Below are 22,239 nucleotides of genomic sequence, written 5' to 3' on the forward strand. Positions count from 1 at the left end.
TGGGCTTTTCTTGGAAAAGACACTGGAGTGGTTTGCCATTTCCTTCTCCAGTTTATTTTACAGAGGAGAAAACTCAGGCAAATAGGGTCAAATAACTTGCCTAGGGCCACACAACTAGTGAGTGCCTGAGGCCAGATTTGAACTCACAAAGATGAGTCTTCCTGACTCCAGGTCTGGCACCCTAACCAATGTGCCACCTGGCTACCCCCTTAAGCCCCTCACATTTACTGGCTTAAGTAAGCTAGTACTTAATTAAAATTCTCTCTAGTGATTTTAATTATTTTTCACAATTTTTTTCAAAAGATACATGAGTGTTTATAAATAACTCAACTGTGCATATAATTATAAGAATCTAATGCTCATAATTTATTCTTTTAACTATTTCATTCTTCTCTATGGAGGTACACAACTAAAAGTGATTTTATGATTACATAACAAACATTTATTCATCCTGAGCTGAGTAGAAGATTAGCTACTTCTAAGTTGGAAACTATTTACCAGTCCTATTCTAGCAAATGAATTTTTAGAAATAAATTGCTGAAACGAAATTTTTCTTGATTTAATTGAAGCCCTTATATCTTTGTTCAGATGGGAAATAATATGATTTTGGAAAATTAATTTATTCCCAAACAATGTTACTTTATCCCATAAACTGAATGATCACTCTCCACTCCCTTTCCTTCAAGGAAAATGTGATATGGGCAGTCAATAACAAGAATTTTAATAGACAATGCTATAAATTCTTGCCAGTAGTAATCTTTAACAGTACATTCAACGTTAAAAACATATGACTACTATACTATAAGTTATGAATTCAAATATTTTTATTTGGTAAATTTATAAGGCACATTTCTGCTTTCCATTTTGCTCAAAAGAAGCAACATATACAGCTCAAAATCCCTCTTTAAGAGAATAGGAACAGTTCAATCCTATTAGCATCTAACATATTTAAAAACTTACTACGTTGACATGAATTCCTGGGATTATAAAGCCAAATTATTACAGCCAATATTTCCTCTGATAACCAGTTTATCTGCCTGTGCTTATCATGTGATAAGTCTTATCTTTAGATTATATGCCCAGTGATTTCCTCATCTCCTTTTCAACAGCAATTCCCAGTGGTATAAAGAAAAGCTAAACTAAAAGAGGGACCAAAAAAATGGTCATTCAAAACAAAAGGCTCATTTCATTTTCACTGTAAATTGACTTATTCTGGTATCTTTTTTAGATACTTGAGCTATAACTTAAAGATTTTCCAATTTAAAATTCAATTCAGTTTTAAAGTTGAGCCCTGAATTTGCCATTTTCAAATACTCAGGGATTTCTTCTATTCACTATTATTTCTTTAGTCATTCTGCAATGAAATGAGGGAAAGAATCAGCAAATCAGAGGGAGACAGAGAAGAGTGGGCAGGGGGGAAGGGGAAAAGAATTTAGAAATGTACACCAAGAAGTTTTAATAGCATAAAGTGGTCATTTAGGGTATTACATGAGGGACATTTAAAGCCAGGATGCATTTTTGCAAACACCAACATAAATGGAATGACACTTCTTGGTATTTCTTCTACAGGTTGTATGAAATTTAGTCACAATTCAGTCAGTCAACCTCCAGGGGAGTCACAGGATCACAGAATCTCAGAGAAGGAAGGAATCATGGCTACTATATAGTCCCAATCCATGTAGGAAAAATGGTCATCCAACTTCTATCTAAAGACCTCCAGTGAGGTCTAATATCTAGTATCTCCCAAAGTAGCCCTTGTTATTTCTAGATAGGTCCTAGTTCAGCCTTTACCAGTTAAGTAAAAACAAAGTAATTCTCTCTTCCATCCCTTTACATACTTGAAGAAAGCTATCACATTCCACCTGTCTCCTATTTTCCAGATTAAGCATCCCCATCACATGGCATGAACTTGAGGACTTTCAGGATACTGGCTGCCCTCCTCCTGGCACTCTAACTCACCAGTGTTCTTTCTAAAATGTGGCATTCAGACCTAACCACCAAATTTCAGGTGTGGTATGACTGGGGCAGAGGACTGAGATCTCTCTAGTCCTGGGAACTATTGTCTCTCTCAAGGCAGCAAGATGGAACTAGCTTTCTTGGATGCCTCATAACACTACTGACTTATCTTGAAAACTTGGTTCCCTTACACTACTAGCTCTTTTTTCAAACAAATGTGCTATATGACCATACCTCATTTATCTGATGTTTCCACTGCAGTTTTTTTTTAACTCAAATGTAACACTATATACATTTATCCCTCTCTAATTTCATCTTAATGTTATTAGTCCCTGTTTACACAGTATTTTAAAGTTGTATAACCCTTTACATACAATATCAGAGAATGAAAGATTTAGAGAAAGAAGTAGATCAGACATCTAACCCAATCCCTTTATTCTACAAATGGAAGAAGGTTAAATGCTTTGCTCCAGTACATTCACATAGCTAGCCAGTGTCAGAGGCAGGATGCAAAACCACATCCTCTGACTCCAGAGCCATTGTTCTTTCCATTGTACTATGCTACATCTCATTTGATTTTGCTAACAAATCTATCAGAGAGGTATTATGATTATCTCCATTTCACAGATAACGAAACTGAGGTTAAAGGAATTAAATTGACTTAGGGTAACAAGGCAGCAAAGTGTCAGAGGTAGGTCTTTCTATTTCCAAGTTCAGAGCTCTGATTTGGTCTCATATACTAACTTTTCAAGATATTTTAAAATCCTGATTTTGTCATCTGGGGGTCCACTATCCTTCCTAAAGGAAGCAGGTAGTACTGAGGAAAGACAATTGGATCTGGATTCAGAAGTTAGTTTGTTGGTTGTTATTCATTTGGGAGTTTTCTTGGCAAAGATATTGGAGTGCTTTTCCATTTCTTTTACTAGCTGATTTTACAGATGAGGAAACTAAGGCAAACAGGGTCACACAGAAAGTTGTGTCAGAGGCCAGATTTGAACTCACAAAGAGGGAGCCTTCTCAACTTCAGGCCCAGAGTATCATTCATTGCACCACCTAGCTGCTCAAATTCCACCTCAGAAGTTTACCACCACCTGTGCAACTTTAGGCAAATCCCTTCAATTCAAACTATTCAATACAATTTTTTAAAAAATGTATCAAGCAATGATTGTACAGAGTACTGAGCTAGATGCTAAACAAGTCACTGAATTTAAATACGCCCAAGTTCCTGATCTCCTAGGGTTATATAATAAGAAAAAAGGACACATAAATGCTAAACACAGTGCTATGAGACCCCAGGTTACCCAAGAGTTCTCTTAGAGTAAAGCCTCAAAGGCTAAGTAGGAATTCAATAGGTGAATAAGAGGGACAAGGGGGACATTCCATTAGGCAACAGAGTAAGCAAAGACATGAAAAGCAAGAGAGTCTTGGGACCACTTTTAGGGGCTGGGAAGGTTACACAAAAGAGAGAAATGAAATGTAATAAACACAAGGGTAATATTTGCTTTCTCTGAGATAGAATGGCTATAAACTACCTGATTTACAATTTAGATGGACAATAACTATTTCATTTTAATCCCATTACTGAGATGATAATATATTAAGTAGCCTAAACCATCAACATAGGTTTGTGAATAGACATTCTGTTGTCAGGAATCTGGGAAGGTGAGAATGAAAAAGCAGACTAAGAAGCACAAGGTTAAGTTATATAGATTTCTCTCTCTCTCTCTGTAGACACATATGCATATTTATGTGGGAATGTGTATGTGTGTGTGTGTGTGTGTGTGTGTGTGAGTGTATACATACACACACATATTCACAGCTATTCAATTAACTTATAATCAATCCTTCATAGCAAGCTCAGTCTAGAAGCCAGTAATATCTACATTACAGATAGTTATTTCAAAGATCATAGTGAAATTCTCAAAACATATTCATATTTTAAAAACATTCAGTAGTCACTAAACTTAAGGTATACAGCTTAGCCCTATTCCTCACTCCCCCCATTAAAAGGAAACATCTAAAGAAAGAGATGTGGTAGTACATGGAACTCTCTAATGAGATCGATCATGTTTTAAAGAGGCACATACAAAGATATTTGACTCATGGATTCATGAAAAAGAGTGACATGGACCTAGAAGAAGAGTGTCAGAAAGTTCCAGAAAGCTCTAAATAACCCAAGACTGTCAAATGCTAACCACAAAAATATCTGTTGTTCCTGTGTTCAAAGGAAGAGATTGATAGGCTTAACTGCTTGGAGGCAGAGGACAGAGAAAGGACAGGCTCAAAAAGATCAATAATTTTAAATGACAGGCTGAAAATAACAAAGATACATTTAAAAGAAGTAACAACTGCAAAAGTACAGGATGAGATACAGTTGCTTTAAACAGTAATACATGAGAAAAAGACCTGAGAGTTTTTTGTTGACTTCAAAATCAGAATAAGTCAACAATGTGAAAGGGTTGCCAAAAAGCATACACACACACACACACACACACACACACACACACACACACATATAATACACACACACACTCACACACACATATATTGAGATAAGACTATCAAGAAAAGGAGAGATAACAGGTCTCACTGTAGTCTAAATTAGCAAAACTACATCTTGAATATAGTATTTATTACTGAGTACTTCATGACCTATAGATTGGCATATATACAAGAGTATGGCCAATAGGGTAAAAGGTCTGGAAACTGTGTCTTATGAAGAATAAATGAAGTTGCAAAAGACAATTAATAGAATTCAATTAAATAAATGCCTACTATTTGAAGAGCAAATAGATTTTGGGAGGAGTAATAATTTGAAGGGATATCAGACTGAAGGACTGCGCAGTATCAGAGGTCAAAATGAGGACTAATAAATGTTAATTATTAGAAGGCAGTTTTCAGCTCAACACAAATAAAAACTTTGTAACAATCAGAGCTATTCCCAAATGGAATGGACTGCTTTGTGCGGTAGCAAGCTTCTTCAAGTGAAAGCGCTTAAACTTGACCACTGAGTGCCAGTTAGGGAATTCTGCATGAAGTGGAAGATTAGATTAGATAATGGAAACACAAAGTGTCTGATAGATTGAGTAATGGCTGGTCAAATTATGTTATACGGATATAATGCAATATCATTATGTCATAAGAATAATAATGAATGAAGTATTTCTATTGCCTTTTAAAAAATTTAACAGCATGCAAAGATGCATCATGAGACTCTACGTTTCTTTGGGTGACTTCCTCAAGGTGGGTCATGGAATATAGATACTCCACTGAATCCCTTCCCTCACTGTAACTGGCATATGTCTAAAGGAAAATTGTGGAGAATGAGGAGGGAGAGAATCACCCTTCAAATAAACATAGATCTCAAAAACAAAAGCTGTGCTTTTGTTCAGGTACAGTGTGGACTAAACAATCTCTAAGGTCCAACTCAGAGAAGTGGCAATTTGCAATCTGAATCATAAGGAAATCAAGTTTGTGCATCCACACCAATCCCCTACCCACAATGATAAAGTAAATCTGTGTTGTAACAAAGTTTTGATGCTTGGTCTTTGTTCAGGACCTTTAATTGGTTATGGCTCCTAAAATGCTTACTGGTTCTCAAATTCCTGCAGCTGCCTAATATTCTGACAACACCTACCTTTTTCTTTCTTCCTTCCCTTAAGGTAACTACCGGTATATAAACAAACATTAGATGCCTTGGGGAAGGTAATCCTTATATTACTCTACCCTTTCATCTCAAGGTGTGAGAGGGTGGGGAGGAAGATGAAGGAAGGAGAAGGCTATGTGATTTTCTGAGTAAGGTCCCAAGGTATAGAGTTTGTAGCACTGCACTGGAAGAGGAAGCCACACTTCTAAGAGAGCACCACCTGCCCAACTTTATATGTCTTGCCTAGCTTTACTACCATGACTAAATCAAGCAATGATGCACAAAATGAATATTGCCTGAAGGCATAAGCAGTAAATTAAATGTAGCAATTAGATTCTGCCAAACATCTGGTCTTCTTAGGAACAAGACAGATTTCTATGACAGGAGGTTAGAGAGGAAAATGTCACTGGGAGAGATAGGCAGAAAAAAATGACAACTTCTGTCTGATAATGTTTGCAAACAGTCTCTCTAGGGGAAACTGAGTTCATAGGATTTAAAGCAGAATGGGACTATGTTCAACTCTCTCTTCAAAAATGAAAAGAAATCAAGGTTCTGTGCAAGAGGAAGTGAATTATCCAAGGTCACACAGGTTATAGCATCCAATGTTCTTTCCACTCTATCCCCTCCTAAGTTTCATATTATGTATCATTCACTAGTTTCTTCCCCTTCGTTCTTCTTTATCCCAAACTCATATTTAATGCAATTTAATAGACATTAAGTCACTGAATCCTCACAACAACCCTGGCTGGTCAGTTGAAATCTCATCACCATGCTGCTAACTCAGCTGTGGACACTCAACACCTTCCCACTTTCCTTAGCCCTCTACTTTCCACCTAACTCTCCACTTTCCATCAGTAGCTCTACTTGGTTTGGACTTCATGGAATGTGATACCCCATCCTTGCACCAAGTACCCAGTGGTCCCCAGTCCCCCCAGTCTGTCCAGCTTCCTTCTGTGAGGCATCTCCCATGGTTAGATTTCAGTCTTTAAGGACAGAGACTGTCTTTTTCTTATTTATATCCCCAGAGCTTAGCATATTGCCTGGCATGCATTAGAGACTTACTAAATGTTGACTATATATTACTAATAAATGCTGTATTGTATTATTAGGCAGATAATACTGAATCCCCATTGGATATGTGAGGAAGCAGAAACTCAGGGGTTAAAGTCCTTACCCAAGGTTATACAGCTAAATGACAAAGACAAGATATGCATCCAGGTTTTCTGACTCCAAGTCCAGTCCTATTTCCACTATGTCATGCTGCCACTCCATAAAGTACAATCACAGGTTCCCAAAGTAGGCAATACCACCACCTGGGGGCACTGGAATGAAGTGGGGCAGTAGTACCTCAGGCACAAATGGGGGGTGTTTGAATAAAAATAAGGGTTAATCTAACCTAAACCCCAGGGGGGTGTTGAGTAATTGGGGAGGGGGGGGGCAGTAGGCCAAATAAATTTGGGAACCTCTGACTGGTACATCATATACCACAACAAAATCTTTTCCTTTTAGGGGAATCTTAATAAATAGTACTAAAATGTGAATTGTTAAAGTAGGAATTACAAAATGTAGCTTAGCTGGTAAGTGGTAGATCTATTATTAGTCTCTCCAGCCATTACATGACAATTTAGGTTCATTATTATAGGCTTAAAAAGTGGATTTCTTTTTTTAAGAAAATACATTACTTTTTATGGGAAGATTTCTGGCAATTTACTTTAGCATATTCATGTGCTGGTTGCCTAGCACTCCCACTATTCATAAATTCCACTAAAGAATTTAAATTTCGTAGTCTGAGTACCTCTGTGTTTTTACAATATAGTAAACAGGGCAAAATTCCAGGTACCAGCTGGTCATTTGGAACAATTTTATCAAAATAAAAATATTGCTTTTATTTGATATCACAGGTATTTATTCCCTGCAAGCAACTTCTAAGCAAATTTACTATTATATTACTCATAGAAAGGATTCTGTTCTGATAATTAAAGGAGAAATTGAGGAAAAGCTGTGGTCTTTAGTATTAACATTAAATCATCTCTTTTGAAAGAAATTTTTTAGGGTTGGGGGAAACTGATTTAAAATGTCCTTTTCTATGGCTAAAGAATCTGTTTTTTTAAAAAAAGACTCAAAGTCTACACTTACACAGTTCCCTTCCCCCAAACTCAGATGGCAATGTTCATTAACTCCTTAGGAATTAGATCCTAGCAGAGAGGTCTCTTGAAAACAGCAGTTCAAAGCAACTTAACAGGCATGGGGTTCTTTCCTCCCTTGAAGCTATGACTCCAGAATATTATTTTGTGTAACACAAATGTACTCATTTTTACTCTTTTGATGCCATGCACGCTTATTTCCAGAAGCACACATCACTAAGAGTAACACTAACAATGTTTAAATCATCCCTTTACATAAAAAATAAGAACAATAACATTTTATATATGAACAATTCATTAACTGTCAGTGTTTTGGCACAGGTCTTTCATCCTGAAAAGAACTCTATAATGTTTGTGTTTTCATGAGCATTTTCTTTCACTGGAGAATTGTTCAAATAAACACCCAACAAGATTTAAAAAAAAAAATAAAACCAGACTCTCCAAAATGCAGAAGAAAATGTCCATCTAAATTTGGGGTTGTCTAGACATATTTGGCCAAAAGTCATCAGAGAAAAGAGGAACCCTGGAAAGGAGTTTGATATTTTGCAGTATTCTCATAGTTCATCACAAAGTTCATCTGCTAATAAAAAATAAAACACTAGCATCCTGGATTCCCAACAGCAGTAGAGGTGTTGCAAAATTCTCAATAAATTCTTTCAAAAAGGAATCATAGAATGATTTAACATTTTTTCAGCAGAGGGTGTTTCATGAAGAAATAAAACAAATAATAAAAGGTGCTGCAAATATGTAGGTGTACTATTCACTGATTTGGATTGTTCTCTAAAAAGAGAAAGGGATTTTTTAAAAAGAGTTATCTATCAATGAAGAGAAAGGTAAGCTTCTGTACAACTCATCAGAGGAGAGGAAAAAGGATTAAACATTTTAAAGGTGGTAAGTCAGTTTCTTGCTTGAAAACTACATGGACTGTGACAGAAAGACAGGTTTACAACATTGTTGGTGGATCTGTGAATTGGCCCAACCTTTGCCAAAAATTGCTGGAATTTATACTTAGCACTTATGCTAATAAAGTATCTAAAATATTCATTTTCCTTTGACCCAGAGATCTGTACTGATTGGAGAACAGCTTTAACAGGTGGGTTGGATGAATGCAATAGAAATCATGTACCATGAGAGATGATAACATAAAAATCAGAAAAGTATAGAAAGACATGAACTAATATGGAATGTAGTAAATAGAATCAGGAAATGATATACACGAAAACGCCTACAATATTAACCAAAAAGAATGTGTGTGTGTGTGTGTGTGTGTGTGTGTGTGTATACATAAAACAGTACCTTTTTGAATTGGGTGTGAAACACAGCATCTATCAGTGGATAGAGAGATGGACCTAGAGTCCAGAAGACCTGAGTTCAAATCCGCCCTCAGAAACTTACTAGCTTGTGTGATTCTGGGCTAGTCGCTACTCAATTGCTCTGTTTCCTCGAGTATAAAATGGGGGATATTAATAGCACCTTCCTTGCAAGGTTGTTGCGAAATATACGTAAAAAAGTGTTTAGCAAAATGCTTGGTACATAGTAGGTGCTATATAAACGCTTATTTCTTTCTCCCTTTCCTGGTCGAGCCTTAGTTAATGAGTTTTGTTGAAATGGATTTTTTTTTTTAATTCGTTGTTACAAAAGATGACTCTGGGTTGGTAAGGGGAGATATGAAGATTACATTAAAACAAATGGGAATTAATAATTTCTTTAAAATGAAACTTACAGGGACAACTTACATGTTTCATTAGGACTTTGAAATCACAGTAAATGACTCTCTGAATGCTAAAAAACAAAGAGCAGAAATACAAAAAAGGTGATGGACAACAAATGTGAAGCCCACATACAACAAAAATAAGCAACATCTATGTGTGTGCTCTGTTTCAAACTCCAAAGCTACAGGTCTACTTTAATCAAATTACAGTTGACAGACAGAGGTTTTAGAAAAAGAGGTAAAGTTATCTCACTAACATTATAAACACAAACATACCACTTAACATGCTGCAGTAACTCAAAAGGTCAAAAAAGAGAGTGGGCCAGAAGGAAGGGAAAGAAACTCTTTATATTTCCTTGGCAGAAATAATAAAATGTAACCCACAATACAATATGTACAATTCCAGATTTCAAGGAAAACTCCTTCAAATTCAACAGCAGCCAGCAGCTTGTCTCTATTTGCCGTCACTCTAGATCAGAGAAACCCACATGCTTTTTTTCTATTTTACCCCTCCCTCCCCAACCCCCTCCAGTTACACTTGAGCTCTCTGACTGAAAAGGTCTGGAACAGATTAAAAGTCGGGCCACAAAATAAAAAGCCTTGGCACGTTGTCAAGCCTGTCTGGGATACACATACACAGTGGGCCCGAAAAGGGAAACTGAAGACAGTAAGAGAACCTTGTGAAGCTTTTTGGATATTTCTGGTTAGAAGGTTTTATTTTTTGCTGGTTGGAGATGAGGTATTTGTTGGGAGACAACGGAGGTGGAGAACTTATTTATTTCTGAAAGAAAGGCCAACCCCATGTTAATAGCTAATAGAACTTTACAATGATCACAGCAAACTATTTCATCCCACTCCCGTAGCTGAAATCATTGCTCAAAAATGAAATGTTTTGTTCTAATTCATGACCTTTGCTGCTTAGCTAAGGCTTTATTCTCACTCTGCTTCAGAAATGCTTAAACTGAAAAAATGTAACATGACTGGTTTTTGTTATTGTTGCTTTAAGACATGGAAAAGCTGAGTCTATTTCTTCTAGAATGATTTAGAGAAACAGGGCTGGTATCTCTGTAGTCACTACATTTATTACCTCTCATGTTTCCTGTTTCAACCACAAGGCCTTATTCATGTAATAAACAGAATTCAAAGTTGCAAATTACTAGCATGCTGTATTACCTCTACAACATACAAACAGGTCTGCAGCTCAGAAAACTAGTGTTTAAGCCAAACCATCTATCTGCCAAAGCTGACAGCCTCTGAGTATTATTTGACTTGTGAGTTCAACCTGTCTGCAAGACTGGTCAGTTGAGCCTCCTCTGTATTTAACCTAAGGGCAAATGAAGGTCTGGGTTTTGCACTCTCCCTTCTCTCCTCTTCCCTTTTTGGTAAAAGGTACCCACACAGTCACATGAGATTCGTAATGGTTTGGACAGCTTAGTTATTTTAACTAAGCAGACCTAAGTTTTTCCAGGGCTGCATTTAGATGGCATTCACAGAGTTAATGCCTCTTTCTCATAAGAGCCCTGCCAGTTGTTGTTAGGTCAACCCCTGTAAAGCTTCAAAGATTTTTTATCCCCTTAGCCTGACCTACTCAGTGATCTGCACACTGTTTTCATTTAGCTGCACTGAGTCCAAGACTAAAGCTTCAAAACCACAATGATCTGCTCCTTTTTATACTCATTTTTCCATAGCTCTGGAAAAATACCTCAGAAATCCAACTAAAGAAACTGAAAAATAGTGAATTATCAGAAAATAAACCAAAAGCAAACTTGTATACCATTAACAGAACATGCACACTTTGGGGATGGAAAGCTCCTGATTTGGGGTGGGAGAGGATGTAGTGATCAAGAAAATGAATTGATTTTGTTTTGGAGGAGAGGGAGGAAGGGAGGGAGGAGGTTGACAGAGGAAGAGAGAGATTATGTACTTTAGTTTCACAAAGTCCCATTACACTCATTAACCCACTTCCAAGGTGACTGGTTGATATTTCATTTAAAGCACAGGGCTGGCTTGACATGAGTTGGAAGCCGTCTTGGTAGAATTGAGGTATAAGCATATGTCAATTGCATCACAGAGAAGAGCTGGAACTATGAGCTGGTAAGCAGGTTTCAAATGCTACTTGACAGCCTGATTATTATTATAATTTCAAAAGACCTTCAAGTAAGGTCATTGTGTCTCACAAAGATCTGTGAAGAGCAGTGATTTGGGTCAGTTAACCCCAGGACGCCTGGCAAACTAAAAGGTCTGGCTAAATAACTAGCCTGTACTTCCAAGATTCCAAAGTTTAAAATGACAAATAAAAAATGTGGGGAATATAGTAAAAAGTAGGGTTCTGTAGAGTTTTTTCTAATGCTATTAACTATTAATGCTGCTTATATTTAAACACATGTACACAGAGAAAGAGTAACGAGAAATATTCTAAAACATTTGTCTGAGTTGAACCTTTACCAAAACGAGGGTCAAGCCTTGGGTCTAGCCAAGAGGTGGTCTTGTTCTTATGGTTTATGTAGTAAATTTCTCCATCCTGGGTCATGGCTTGTTCCCATCCATCGGGAAGGGGCCCTGCAATATAGAAGGAATTCATTGTTGGCTCTTTATTTGCTGTAGCTGAAAAAATTGGTCTATTAAAAAAAATTTCAAATAAATTTAAAACAATTCATGAAATTGAGTTGAGTTTATGTTCTGAGAGTCAAGTCATGATGACCCTGCCACCCATCCATTAAACCAAGCAAACAAACAAAATAAGAATTTATCTTTTTTCTAATAATTAATTTTGTTTTAAAAGTCCTATTTTATAATGTTTTTTTATCCTTTGCTATTTAACAACCTTTCTAGTTTCCAAAATCCCTTCTGGAATCCTGAAAGACATCCCCATTGTTATGAGCTATGATGATGACTATGATGATAAATCAGGTCTATCAGAATGAAATTAAGCATTGGTATCAAAGACAACAAAGATCAGAGCCACAAAAATATCTTTTACTTCAGTGGATGACTTAGTTAAGTACTGCTACTGCTTAAGCAGCCTCTATAAAAATGGAAGACCCTCAGATTAAGGAAACTAAGGATGTAAATCTTAAAAGGCATACTAGTGAAGTTTACTTACTCTCTCCCTTCCCCCATTAGATACATGTGAGAGTTTTATCCCATTATCTCAGTCATAATATAGTGAAAAGGTCTTTGGATTTGGAATCAAAAGACTCAGATTCTAGCTCTGGTATATAATGGCTATTACTCTGAGCATATCAGTAACCTTTCTGAGCCCCAGTTTCCTCATACTTTGGTGTTTTGTGGGGGAAAATATATGGTCACTCATGAAACACTTCTGCTAAGTCACTTAAATTTTCTGTACTTTCTGAAGATGCGTTATTTAACATAGTATTATGGAAAAACACTGCATCCGAAGTCAGGGGAGACCCAGATAAAATCTTACCTGGAACACTTAAAAGGGAGTGTGTTATGATCAACTAATGTGACCTTTGTGGTGATCAGTTTTCACATTTGTAAAATAGGGCAATGATACTTATAGTACCTACCTCACAGGACAGTTGTGAGAATCAAATGAAAAAAATAAGTATAATACATTGCAAAGCTTAAAGGGCTAAACAGCTAGTTAAGAGTTAGGAGCTATTATCATAATGATGTGAATTTGGTTTGTAGGAAGAAAAATACAACTGTCCATGGAAGGCAAACAACAGTCTGAATGGAAGCACCCCATGCCAACTGCTTTCCAAATGGTCAATGCAATATAGTTAATAAAGAATAAAGTCCTTTTTTTGGAAAAGTTTTTGGAACCCATAGTTTTTCACTTAAGACACTGGTAGAGAAGAAAAACCCCACAAAAAAAAGGGTAGAACACACGACCCCACATCTAGCCTTCAGTCTACCAAAATTTCTGGATGGAGGAATCAAAGAATATAGCCCTTTTCAAGATGTATAGCCTCTTCTTCCAGAGAAGGCAACAGATACTTCAAGTCCTAGCAGGATTAGGCAGGCATCACAAACCAAGTGGACAACCTAATGAGGCCTATGATGATAGTGAAAGCCTCAAATGAACATCAGTTAGGGATTGGGGAGGGGGGGGGCCCACAAAACATGGACCATAAAACCATGCTGTGGATATAACTGGAATTCCTAGTTGAATGAGGGCACTTTCTACTCATGTCCCAACCCCCTAGAATCAAATACTTTTTGAGTTTTCAGTGTGACTTCAGGGCAATAAAGGAACAATACTGTACCTCCACCAACCCCACCATCATGTCTACATTATCATTCCAAGTCACTTTCTTCCAGAAGAACTGAAGTTAGTGGGTACTCCCTAAAACAGTATGGGTTGTAGCCTCTTTTTAAATTGGCAGATGGTCTTTGAGAGATTCTATGGCGTAGAAATGCCATCACCCTACAGCCAGTCTGGCAATGAGCCTCTTCTGACTTGCCCCTTGGACAATACACATCAATTACTGGACTCCTACTCAAAACCTTTTCTCCCTTTGGTCTGCTGGAAAGTTCTACTATCTTTATAAACCCAGGGTCGCCTCAAGGTTGATGAAGCGCTGGAGTATCAATTTCAGATGATTCATCCTAAATACAACTGGGAAAAGGACTACTCCAAATTAAGCTGACATTTGGTAAGCAAGACAGATACAAAAAATAATCATAGACCTTTAGAATTGGAAGGGGCCACAGAAACCATCTTCTTCAACAAATATCTGAAGATATTCCTACTGTAACACACCTGATACAGGGTCTTCCAGACTCTGCTCAGAGATCTCTAATGGAAGAGAACAACTGATCAACAAACATTTATTCATTAATCTTTTATTATGTACTACACACTGTGCTATATGCTAGAGATACATGGTTCTTGCCCTCAAGAAAGAGGAGAGATAACATATAAATAACTAGGAACACATTAGACATATATAGGGTAGATGAAAGATAAGACTCTAGAGGTTTGGAAAAGCCTTCTTCAGAAGGTGGGATATGAGCCGAGTCTTGAGGGAAACCTACTCCATTTTTTGGATAGTTCTAATGATAAGGAGTTTTTTAAATCCTTGAGGAATTCTGCCAAAGGAAATCAGGTTAAATTGGTCTGCCCATTTGTAGCTAGAGTGTCTCACTTGCACCAGAGATTCCAAATTGGTGCACTGGGAATCATCATTGTATCGGAGGAACCTAAATGGTTCAACAGGCTACAACTATTGCTCTGGCTCATGTGTCCTACACTTGTGTTTCTCTTTCTATCAATATCATTTTCCTTGTCCACCATATTAAATCAGATGGGTTTGTGGTTGATCTTGGATTAAGGTAATCTCTACTCTTCTTTTTTTCTAGTGGAAGCAGAATCTAACTATTAATGTAAACTGTTCTTAGAGCAAGAGGACTTGTTTCAGATTCCAATCTGCCAATTATGTCCTCAGTGACCTTAGGTAACTTGCTTCATCTCTCTGAGACCTAGTTTTCTCATCTGTAAAATGAAGGAGAAGATTGGACTGGATAGCTAGTATCTGGATAGCTCTGAATTTACCAAGTGATGTTTGATGTTATCTCATTTGATTTTCACAACAATCATGTATGGAGGTGCTGCTGTTATCATTCCTATTTTATAGCAGAAGAAACCTGAGGATGAGAAGCTACTTGCCCAGGGTCACACAGTAAGTATCTGAGGCAGAATTTGAACTCTGATTTTCCTGAATCCCAATCCAGTGTATAACCATAGAGGTTTCTCCCAGCTCTAAAGATATTATCCTATAATTCTACTGTTAGTTTAACTATGGCCCACAACCTCACCACCTATTTTATTGTATTTAAAAATATAAAACCATTCTTAGCTCCAGGGGTACCAAAATAGGCTGGCTAGTGGGATTTGGCCTTTTACTTACCCTGCTTGTTCAATATATCTTTTACAAATGTCCAATGAACCTAGAAATTGGCTAGTAAACAACTCTTCATGGGCATTTTAGAAATATGTGTCATAGTAAAGGAAAAAGATAATTTATCTAAATTAGCATTTTCCAAACCTTGATCCACCATCACAGAATTTCAGAGTTGGAACTTCAGAGATCATGTAGTTCAAACCATACCCTCAAATATTCCCTCTACCACATATGTATGAAGTGGTCATCCAGCCTTTGCTTATAGTGAGGGCAAAACTCTAGAGGAAGCCCATTCTACTTTGGGATCACCTTGATTATAAGGTTTTTCCTTATATTCACCTCAAATTTGTCTTTTATACCTATCTGTCAACTTCTACCTATTACTCCTAGTTCTCCCTTCTGGAACCAAAAAGAAAAAGTCTGTTCTCTCTTCTACATGCCAGTCCATCATAGACTTGATGAAGCCATTATGTCCCCCAAGAATCTTGTTTTCCATGCTCAATATCCCCAGTTCCTTTGGTTGATCCTTCACATGACATGGACTTGAGGACTTTTATGAACATGGATACTCCCCAGCTTACCACTGTCCTTTCTAAAATATGGTTCCCTAAATGGAACACAATACTCCAGATGCAGTCTGAACAGTGCAGAGTAGAGCAAAAACTACTACTTCCTCCTTCCTAGAAGGATCCCTTTCTTAATTCAACCTTATCTCTTATTAATTTCTTTGAGTGACACAGGACACTGCTGACACATTCAACTTGAAGTCCAGTAAGTCTTCAACCTTCAAGATCTGTATCTATCTAGATGGTCTTCCCATATCTTGCACTTGTATATCTCGCACAAAGTTTCTTAGAAGATCACAATATCCCCTACTTCTCATTTTCCTGGGTAATTCTGGAACGATGTTTGATTATCACACTAGCAAAAGGAAAATTTTAAATAAGCAGAACAGATTGGAAAGAATGTTCTACACATGTATGGAGAGGCATAACTTTTAATATGAGTTGTAAAATAAACTACAGAGATTTGGTTAAGGGTAGATGTTACAATTTAGTGTGATATGAATGACATATAACTGATAGTTAAATTTAGATTATTTAGTCTTTGGAGAAGCATTACGCTACTACTCATTGGTAGGTTGATTGGTTGGGTTGCTATGATGTAAGAAGCTCTCTCTTCTTACCACATTAAGAATAAAAATAAGCAGTTCTATTCAGGATATGGTAGGTGGCTGACTCACTATTAACGTTCCATTTCTGATTAAAGACCCTGAGATAACTGACTAAAGACAAACAAAAGCTTAAGGAAACAAGAAGGTCCACTAGGGGTGGGAAACCTGCAGGCTGAGAGGCCACATGTGGCCCTCTAGGACATCAAGTGCAGCCCTTAGACTGAATCCAAGCTTCACAAAACAAATCCTTTAACTAAAAGATTTGTTCTGTAAAATTTGGACTCAGTCAAAAGGCTGTACCCAAGAACCTTGAGGCCACAGGTTCCCCACCCCTGGACACCTTGGAACTCATAGAATCAGGCCCAGTTTTTTTACCTGTCCAAAACTTAGGAAAAGCATGTAGGCCACCAGAAGAAATGAATGGTTGTAAAAACAACAACAAAACAAAACCCAGATTATTACAGTTAGTTCACAGTGTAACACTAAAAGAAAGAAATTACCAGAGAAATTAAAAATCAAGAAGAATGAGAAGTTTGGATTACATGAACTAAAATCTAATCAGCTCTCAAATTCTGATTAGACAAATTTATAACTACAAATTTACTTCTGAAAATTTCATTTACTGAATTATTACTTATCACCTATAAGATAAGTTTTTTTCCTTAAATTCTCTCTTTTAGAGAACTCACTTAACACAGTTTCAACCAGGGAGAATGGTGTAGAGAAAAGAATACTAGTCTTTGAATGAGGGAGAACAAGGGTGTGAATCTTGCCTTTAAAACCTACTGTATGGGTAAGCCTTGACAAGTCACAACCTCTATGCAAAATGGGAGAACCAATAGTGCCTTGTCCTCCAGGGGTTTATAATTTACTGGAGTTCCTTATCTTTTAAGAAGGGATGATACTGTCATGACCTATCTTAGGTATTCTAAACAGTGGAAATGAAGGAGTTTTCCTTGCCATATCCAATCCAAGCTCTCTGCATTCTGGCCTTCCTTTTAATCTCCTCCTACCAGAACCCTTCCTTCAGAATCCTGGGCTCTGATGGGTGAGTTTTTGCCTTACCTTGCCTGGAATCAAGCCTCCAGGCCATTTTCAAATGATGCTGCTACATATACTCCAACCTTATCCCCAACCTCACCCTCCTTCCCCCAGCTCCTATTTATGTGCTGTCTTCTACTATAGATTGTAAGCATTTTGAGGGCAAGGACTTTTGTTTGCTTATATTCCAGAATTCAACACAGTATATAGAGTAAGTACTTAAGTGCTTTCTCAATCATCTGTTCATTCATTCAAGACATTCAAGACCAAAGGCACAGGTGTTAGGGATGGAATGCCAAATTTGAGGAAAACTAAGTTAGTCTGGAACTAAAGATAAGTGAATGGGAGTGATGCAAAATGAGTCTGGAAAGGTAAGCTAGAGTCAAACTGTGAAGGACTTTAGATGACAAGTTTAGGCCTTTGTAAGGTTTTTGAGCAAGGGAATAACATGGCCAAATGTGAGCACTTAGCTTAGTACCTGACACATAGTAGGTGCTTTATAAAAATTAGCTGACTATGCTTGAGGAAGATTATTTTGGCTGCTGTAAGGAAGATGGATTGGATAACAAAGAAACTGGAAGCAAGGAGTCCCATTAAGAGGCTAACGTAACAGTAAAGGCAACAGTGATGAGAGGTGAACTAGAGGGATAAGATGCAAGAGATGTCACGGAGGCAGAATTATCAGTGCTTGACAACCAAGTAAATATGGCAGATCAGACACAGTTAAGTGTTAAGGATGACTCCAAGGTTGTCAATCCAGGTGACTGGAAGGATGGTGATGCCCTTAACAGAAATAGCAGTTTGGAGTTGGGATGTTTGTAGGAGGAAAGATATGAGCTTGAACATATTGCATGAGATGTCTATGGAACACTGAAACAGAGGTGTGCAGTGTACAGCTGGTGACACAGAGTAGTTCAGCTCCTTCTTCCTCATCATAGCCCATCAAATACTTCTGGACAGTTGCCATGGCTACAATGTCTTTTTTCTGACCCCAAGGCTTTCCTTTGCTAAGTTACATACATCCCCCCAGTGTCTTTAGGTGTTTTTTACATGGTATGGTCTGAAGGTCTCTCACCATCCTGATTACCTCCTAATCTAACTATTCATCCAGAAATCTCTGCCTCCCTAAATATGATACTGAGTGGGATAACTAACATGGATAAGAGAATCAGGATTCAATAATATCAATGGGCTAACAATGTTCAAAACAACTATGAAAGTCTAATCCAGGGGTGGGGAACCTGCGGCCTTGAGGCCGTATGTGGCCCTCAGTCCTCGAGTGTAGCCCTTTGACTGAATCCAAATTTCACAGAACAAATCCCCTTAATAAAAGGATTTGTTTTGTAAAATTTGAACTTAGCCAAAAGATCTCACCCAAGGTCCTAAAGGGCCACATGTGGCCTCAAGTTTGCAGGTTTCCCACACCTGGTCTAATCAAATGAAATTTAATACAAATAGATGGAAAATCCTGTCCTTGCTTTAAAAAAAAAACAAAACTTCCCAACAAAAGAATGAAGGAGGCATAGACAGACAGTAACAATTTCTGTGAAAAAGATGTGGTAATATTAAAGCACAGATTCAACATTTAACATGACATAGGCAGCCAAAAATACTTAATGCAATCCTAAGCTTTGAGAAGCAGAAGGTTCTGCTTGAGGAAGCTGAGAATTTTGTTGTACTCTATATCCCAGTCAGATCACATCTGGAGTAGTGGCTTCATTGTGGGTATCAAATTTTAGGAAAGACATAAACAATCTCCTTGTGTCTAGATGGTAAGAAGGCTGGAAATGATGACATATAAAGATCAACTAAAGAAATTAAGAGTTTTGATTTGGAAAGAATATTTAGGAGTGGGGATGGGACATGACATGATAACTGTCTTCAGATGTTCACATGCCTCTTACTGAGGAGGGATTAAATGTGTTTTGTTTGGCCCCAAAGGAGAAATCTAGAAGTGAGTGGAAATGCTAGCAGTAAAGATTTAGGCTGATGTCAGGAGAGACATTCCTAACAATTATGAGCTATCTAGATGTAGAATGGGTTATCTTGGGAAGATTTCCTACTAGCAGTCTTCAAACAGAAGCTGAACAACCATCCGTTGCTCTCAATATGAAGGTGGCACAGGGTGAACTAGATGGCATTTGAAGGATCTTTCAACTTTGAGATGCTATGAAGATGACACTTCCTCTGTGAAGACTCTGTTCATTCTACAAGCAGAAGGTATTCTCTTCCTAGAGTTTTCTTAGGGCATTTTGTCTGTCTCTTTCCTTTTTCCCATTCATACTCTACTCTGGAAGAAGTGCGGCTGGTGATCTGCTCAGCCCTCCTTCACTCAAAACCAAGTCAAGTGCGAGTCACATTATCATTTCTCTGATGGTATGGTCTTCTTTGGCCACAAAGGACAAACACAATAACAATCTACTCTGGAATAAAATTATCTGTGTACATGCCATATCCCACGTAGTACAGGACAAAGACTATGTTGACAGTTTAGCTTATTCTTTCCAGTAACTAGAATACAGAATTAATAAATGTTAGATGCTATAAAAATTCAACAGTGTTGTGGCTATGCATGGTTCATATTCAATCAAGTATTTCTTGAATGAAGATAAATTTGCATTTCAGCATCTCTGACAGATGTAACATGAGGTTAGTTTCATAACTGGACTGTTTGCTTCCAGTCTCTTTCTATCTAATCCATTCACCATAGAGCAGTCAACAGTCCTTTCTTTGGGATCTTAATTTTGAATATATAGTATAAAAAAGAATTTTTCAACAATCAGACGTCTAAAAATGGACTGAGCTTCCTGGTTAGGTAGTAAATTCCTTTTCACTGGAAAAGTTTAAGCAGAGGATATATGTCCACATGGCTGATTTTGTAAAGGAGATTCTTACAGTGGACAGAAAATCAGATTAGATTAAGCTCCAAATCCCTTTAAAATTTTAAGGTGCAAGAACTCTATATAAGAGTCACAGGTTGAGTGTGGTGGTTTATGCCTCTATCTTCTTGCTTCTGGGAAGGCCTTAGGCTGGTGGATGGCTTGAGTTTAGGAGCTTGGAACTACAGTAGGACTAAAACCAGTCAGGTGTCCCTAAGTCTAGCACCAATGCTGTGAAGTTGTGGGAGTAGAGACCACAAGGCTACCTAAAGAGGGATGAACCAGCCCTAGCTTAGAATGAATGAATAGCTTAGAACTTCAGTACTGATCAGTAGAGGGACTGGACCTGTGAATGGCTGCTGCACTTCTAGACTGGGCAAGACAAGGAGACCCAGCCTCTTTCTCCAATACCCACCCATACACCTGCCTACCCACCTACTTACTACCCACCTACCTACTTATCTACTTAAATGAATAAGAAACACGTCACCCCTTAGCATAAGATGGATCTACATTTCAGATATAAATCCTAGGACCAAGAACTAGAAGTAGTCCTGGATATCATCAAGCCCAACTCTTGTACTTTGCAGACGAGGAAAATGAGGCCCAAAGAGATGAAATAACTTGCCCAGGTATCACTAGCTGCTGGGGTTGGAAGCTCAATTCCATGTGGACAGTCTCGGGCGGGTAAAGGTGGGAACTTCTAAATCTTAGAGTTCTCACGAGGCCCCCCAGGAAACGACTGGGAATCGAGGTGAACCGAGCTATCTCGTGTATTTCTGCCTCTTCCCGTGAGATACGTGATGGGAGGAGCATCCCCGCTCTGGAGGCTGTCCTGGATTGGGGCACACCTGTTGTTACCTAACAGGCTCGGTATTGACGTGTAAACTACGCGACGGGAGAGCTTAAGTAGGGTCAGGAAAGCCTGAAAGCTCTCTTGGGTGGAGGGGCCATGTGTGAGGACAGAAGGCTCCGCTTTTCCTCTCTCCGCTCTCCCCTCCCCCTCTCTCCCCACTTACACTTCTACTTCCAATCTCTTATTGTAAGATCTGTGCCTCCTTGGGAGATCTTTCTCTCTCCCTCCAAGGAAGAATTCCCCTGAACTTGTAACCAGAACCCTGAAATAAAGCTCAACCCTTGTTCGACTCTGGAACGTCTCTTCTCTCATATGAGTATCCGGTTTGGCCAGCCGAAGACCTCCGATAGAGGTAAGGTAAGACTCGGGTAGCCCACAGGCCTCTAGGCCTGGCAACTAGCAAGGAGCTAAGATTGAGATTTGAACATTCTTCAGAGAAAAAGATCCAAGTCAGAAGAACAATTGGAACTCTAACCTTCTTTTAGGACTCAAAGGCTTTTTTAAAACAAGGAATCTTCTCATGCTAATTCATCTCTGACATACTCTCTCTGATTATAATTTTCATATTTGTAGACTGGAACTTTGTACTATAGAACTTAACTATAGCGTCAAGTTAAAGTCCAAACAACCCTGCAAAAATGTATACCATAAATGGTGAAATGGAATATATTATTAGTAATTGTAAAATTCTGCATCATACTTTCCCACCATAGCATCAACAAGATTCTCTAAGATTCTGTAATCAGAAACACATGGCCAAAACATAGGAGGCAGCCTGGTTCAGTGAGAAAAAAAAATGTTGCTTTTAGAGTCAAGAGGACTTGTGTTCAAGTCCCAGCTCTGACACTTTCAACCTGCCTTAGGCAAGTACCACTTAACCTCTCTGAGGAGTTAGATTCTAGATGACCTCCAGGGTATTTTTCAACCCTAAATCAAAATCTCATGCTCCCATGAGCCTC

General features: G+C 38.0%; 1 protein-coding gene across 12 annotated transcripts in view; it reads right to left on the minus strand.

Moving 5' to 3' along the window:
• Window positions 1-22,239, minus strand: part of YAP1 (Yes1 associated transcriptional regulator) — a 148,950-nt gene that overhangs the window by 35,862 nt on the left and 90,849 nt on the right. For 4 of the 12 annotated variants that reach the window (XM_072611261.1, XM_072611266.1, XM_072611263.1 and 1 more), the window contains exon 4: window positions 11,903-12,016. The exons of 4 other annotated variants lie outside the window; for them this stretch is intronic. In XM_072611261.1, the coding sequence (XP_072467362.1) occupies window positions 11,903-12,016 (114 nt within the window). Of the gene's footprint in view, window positions 1-11,896; window positions 12,017-22,239 lie in introns of all 12 variants that reach the window. 4 more of the 12 variants (XM_072611264.1, XM_072611260.1, XM_072611262.1 and 1 more) reach the window with 1 other exon arrangement.

This window comes from Notamacropus eugenii, chromosome 5 (genome assembly GCF_028372415.1).
Source record: "Notamacropus eugenii isolate mMacEug1 chromosome 5, mMacEug1.pri_v2, whole genome shotgun sequence".
Taxonomy (NCBI): Eukaryota; Metazoa; Chordata; class Mammalia; order Diprotodontia; family Macropodidae; genus Notamacropus; species Notamacropus eugenii.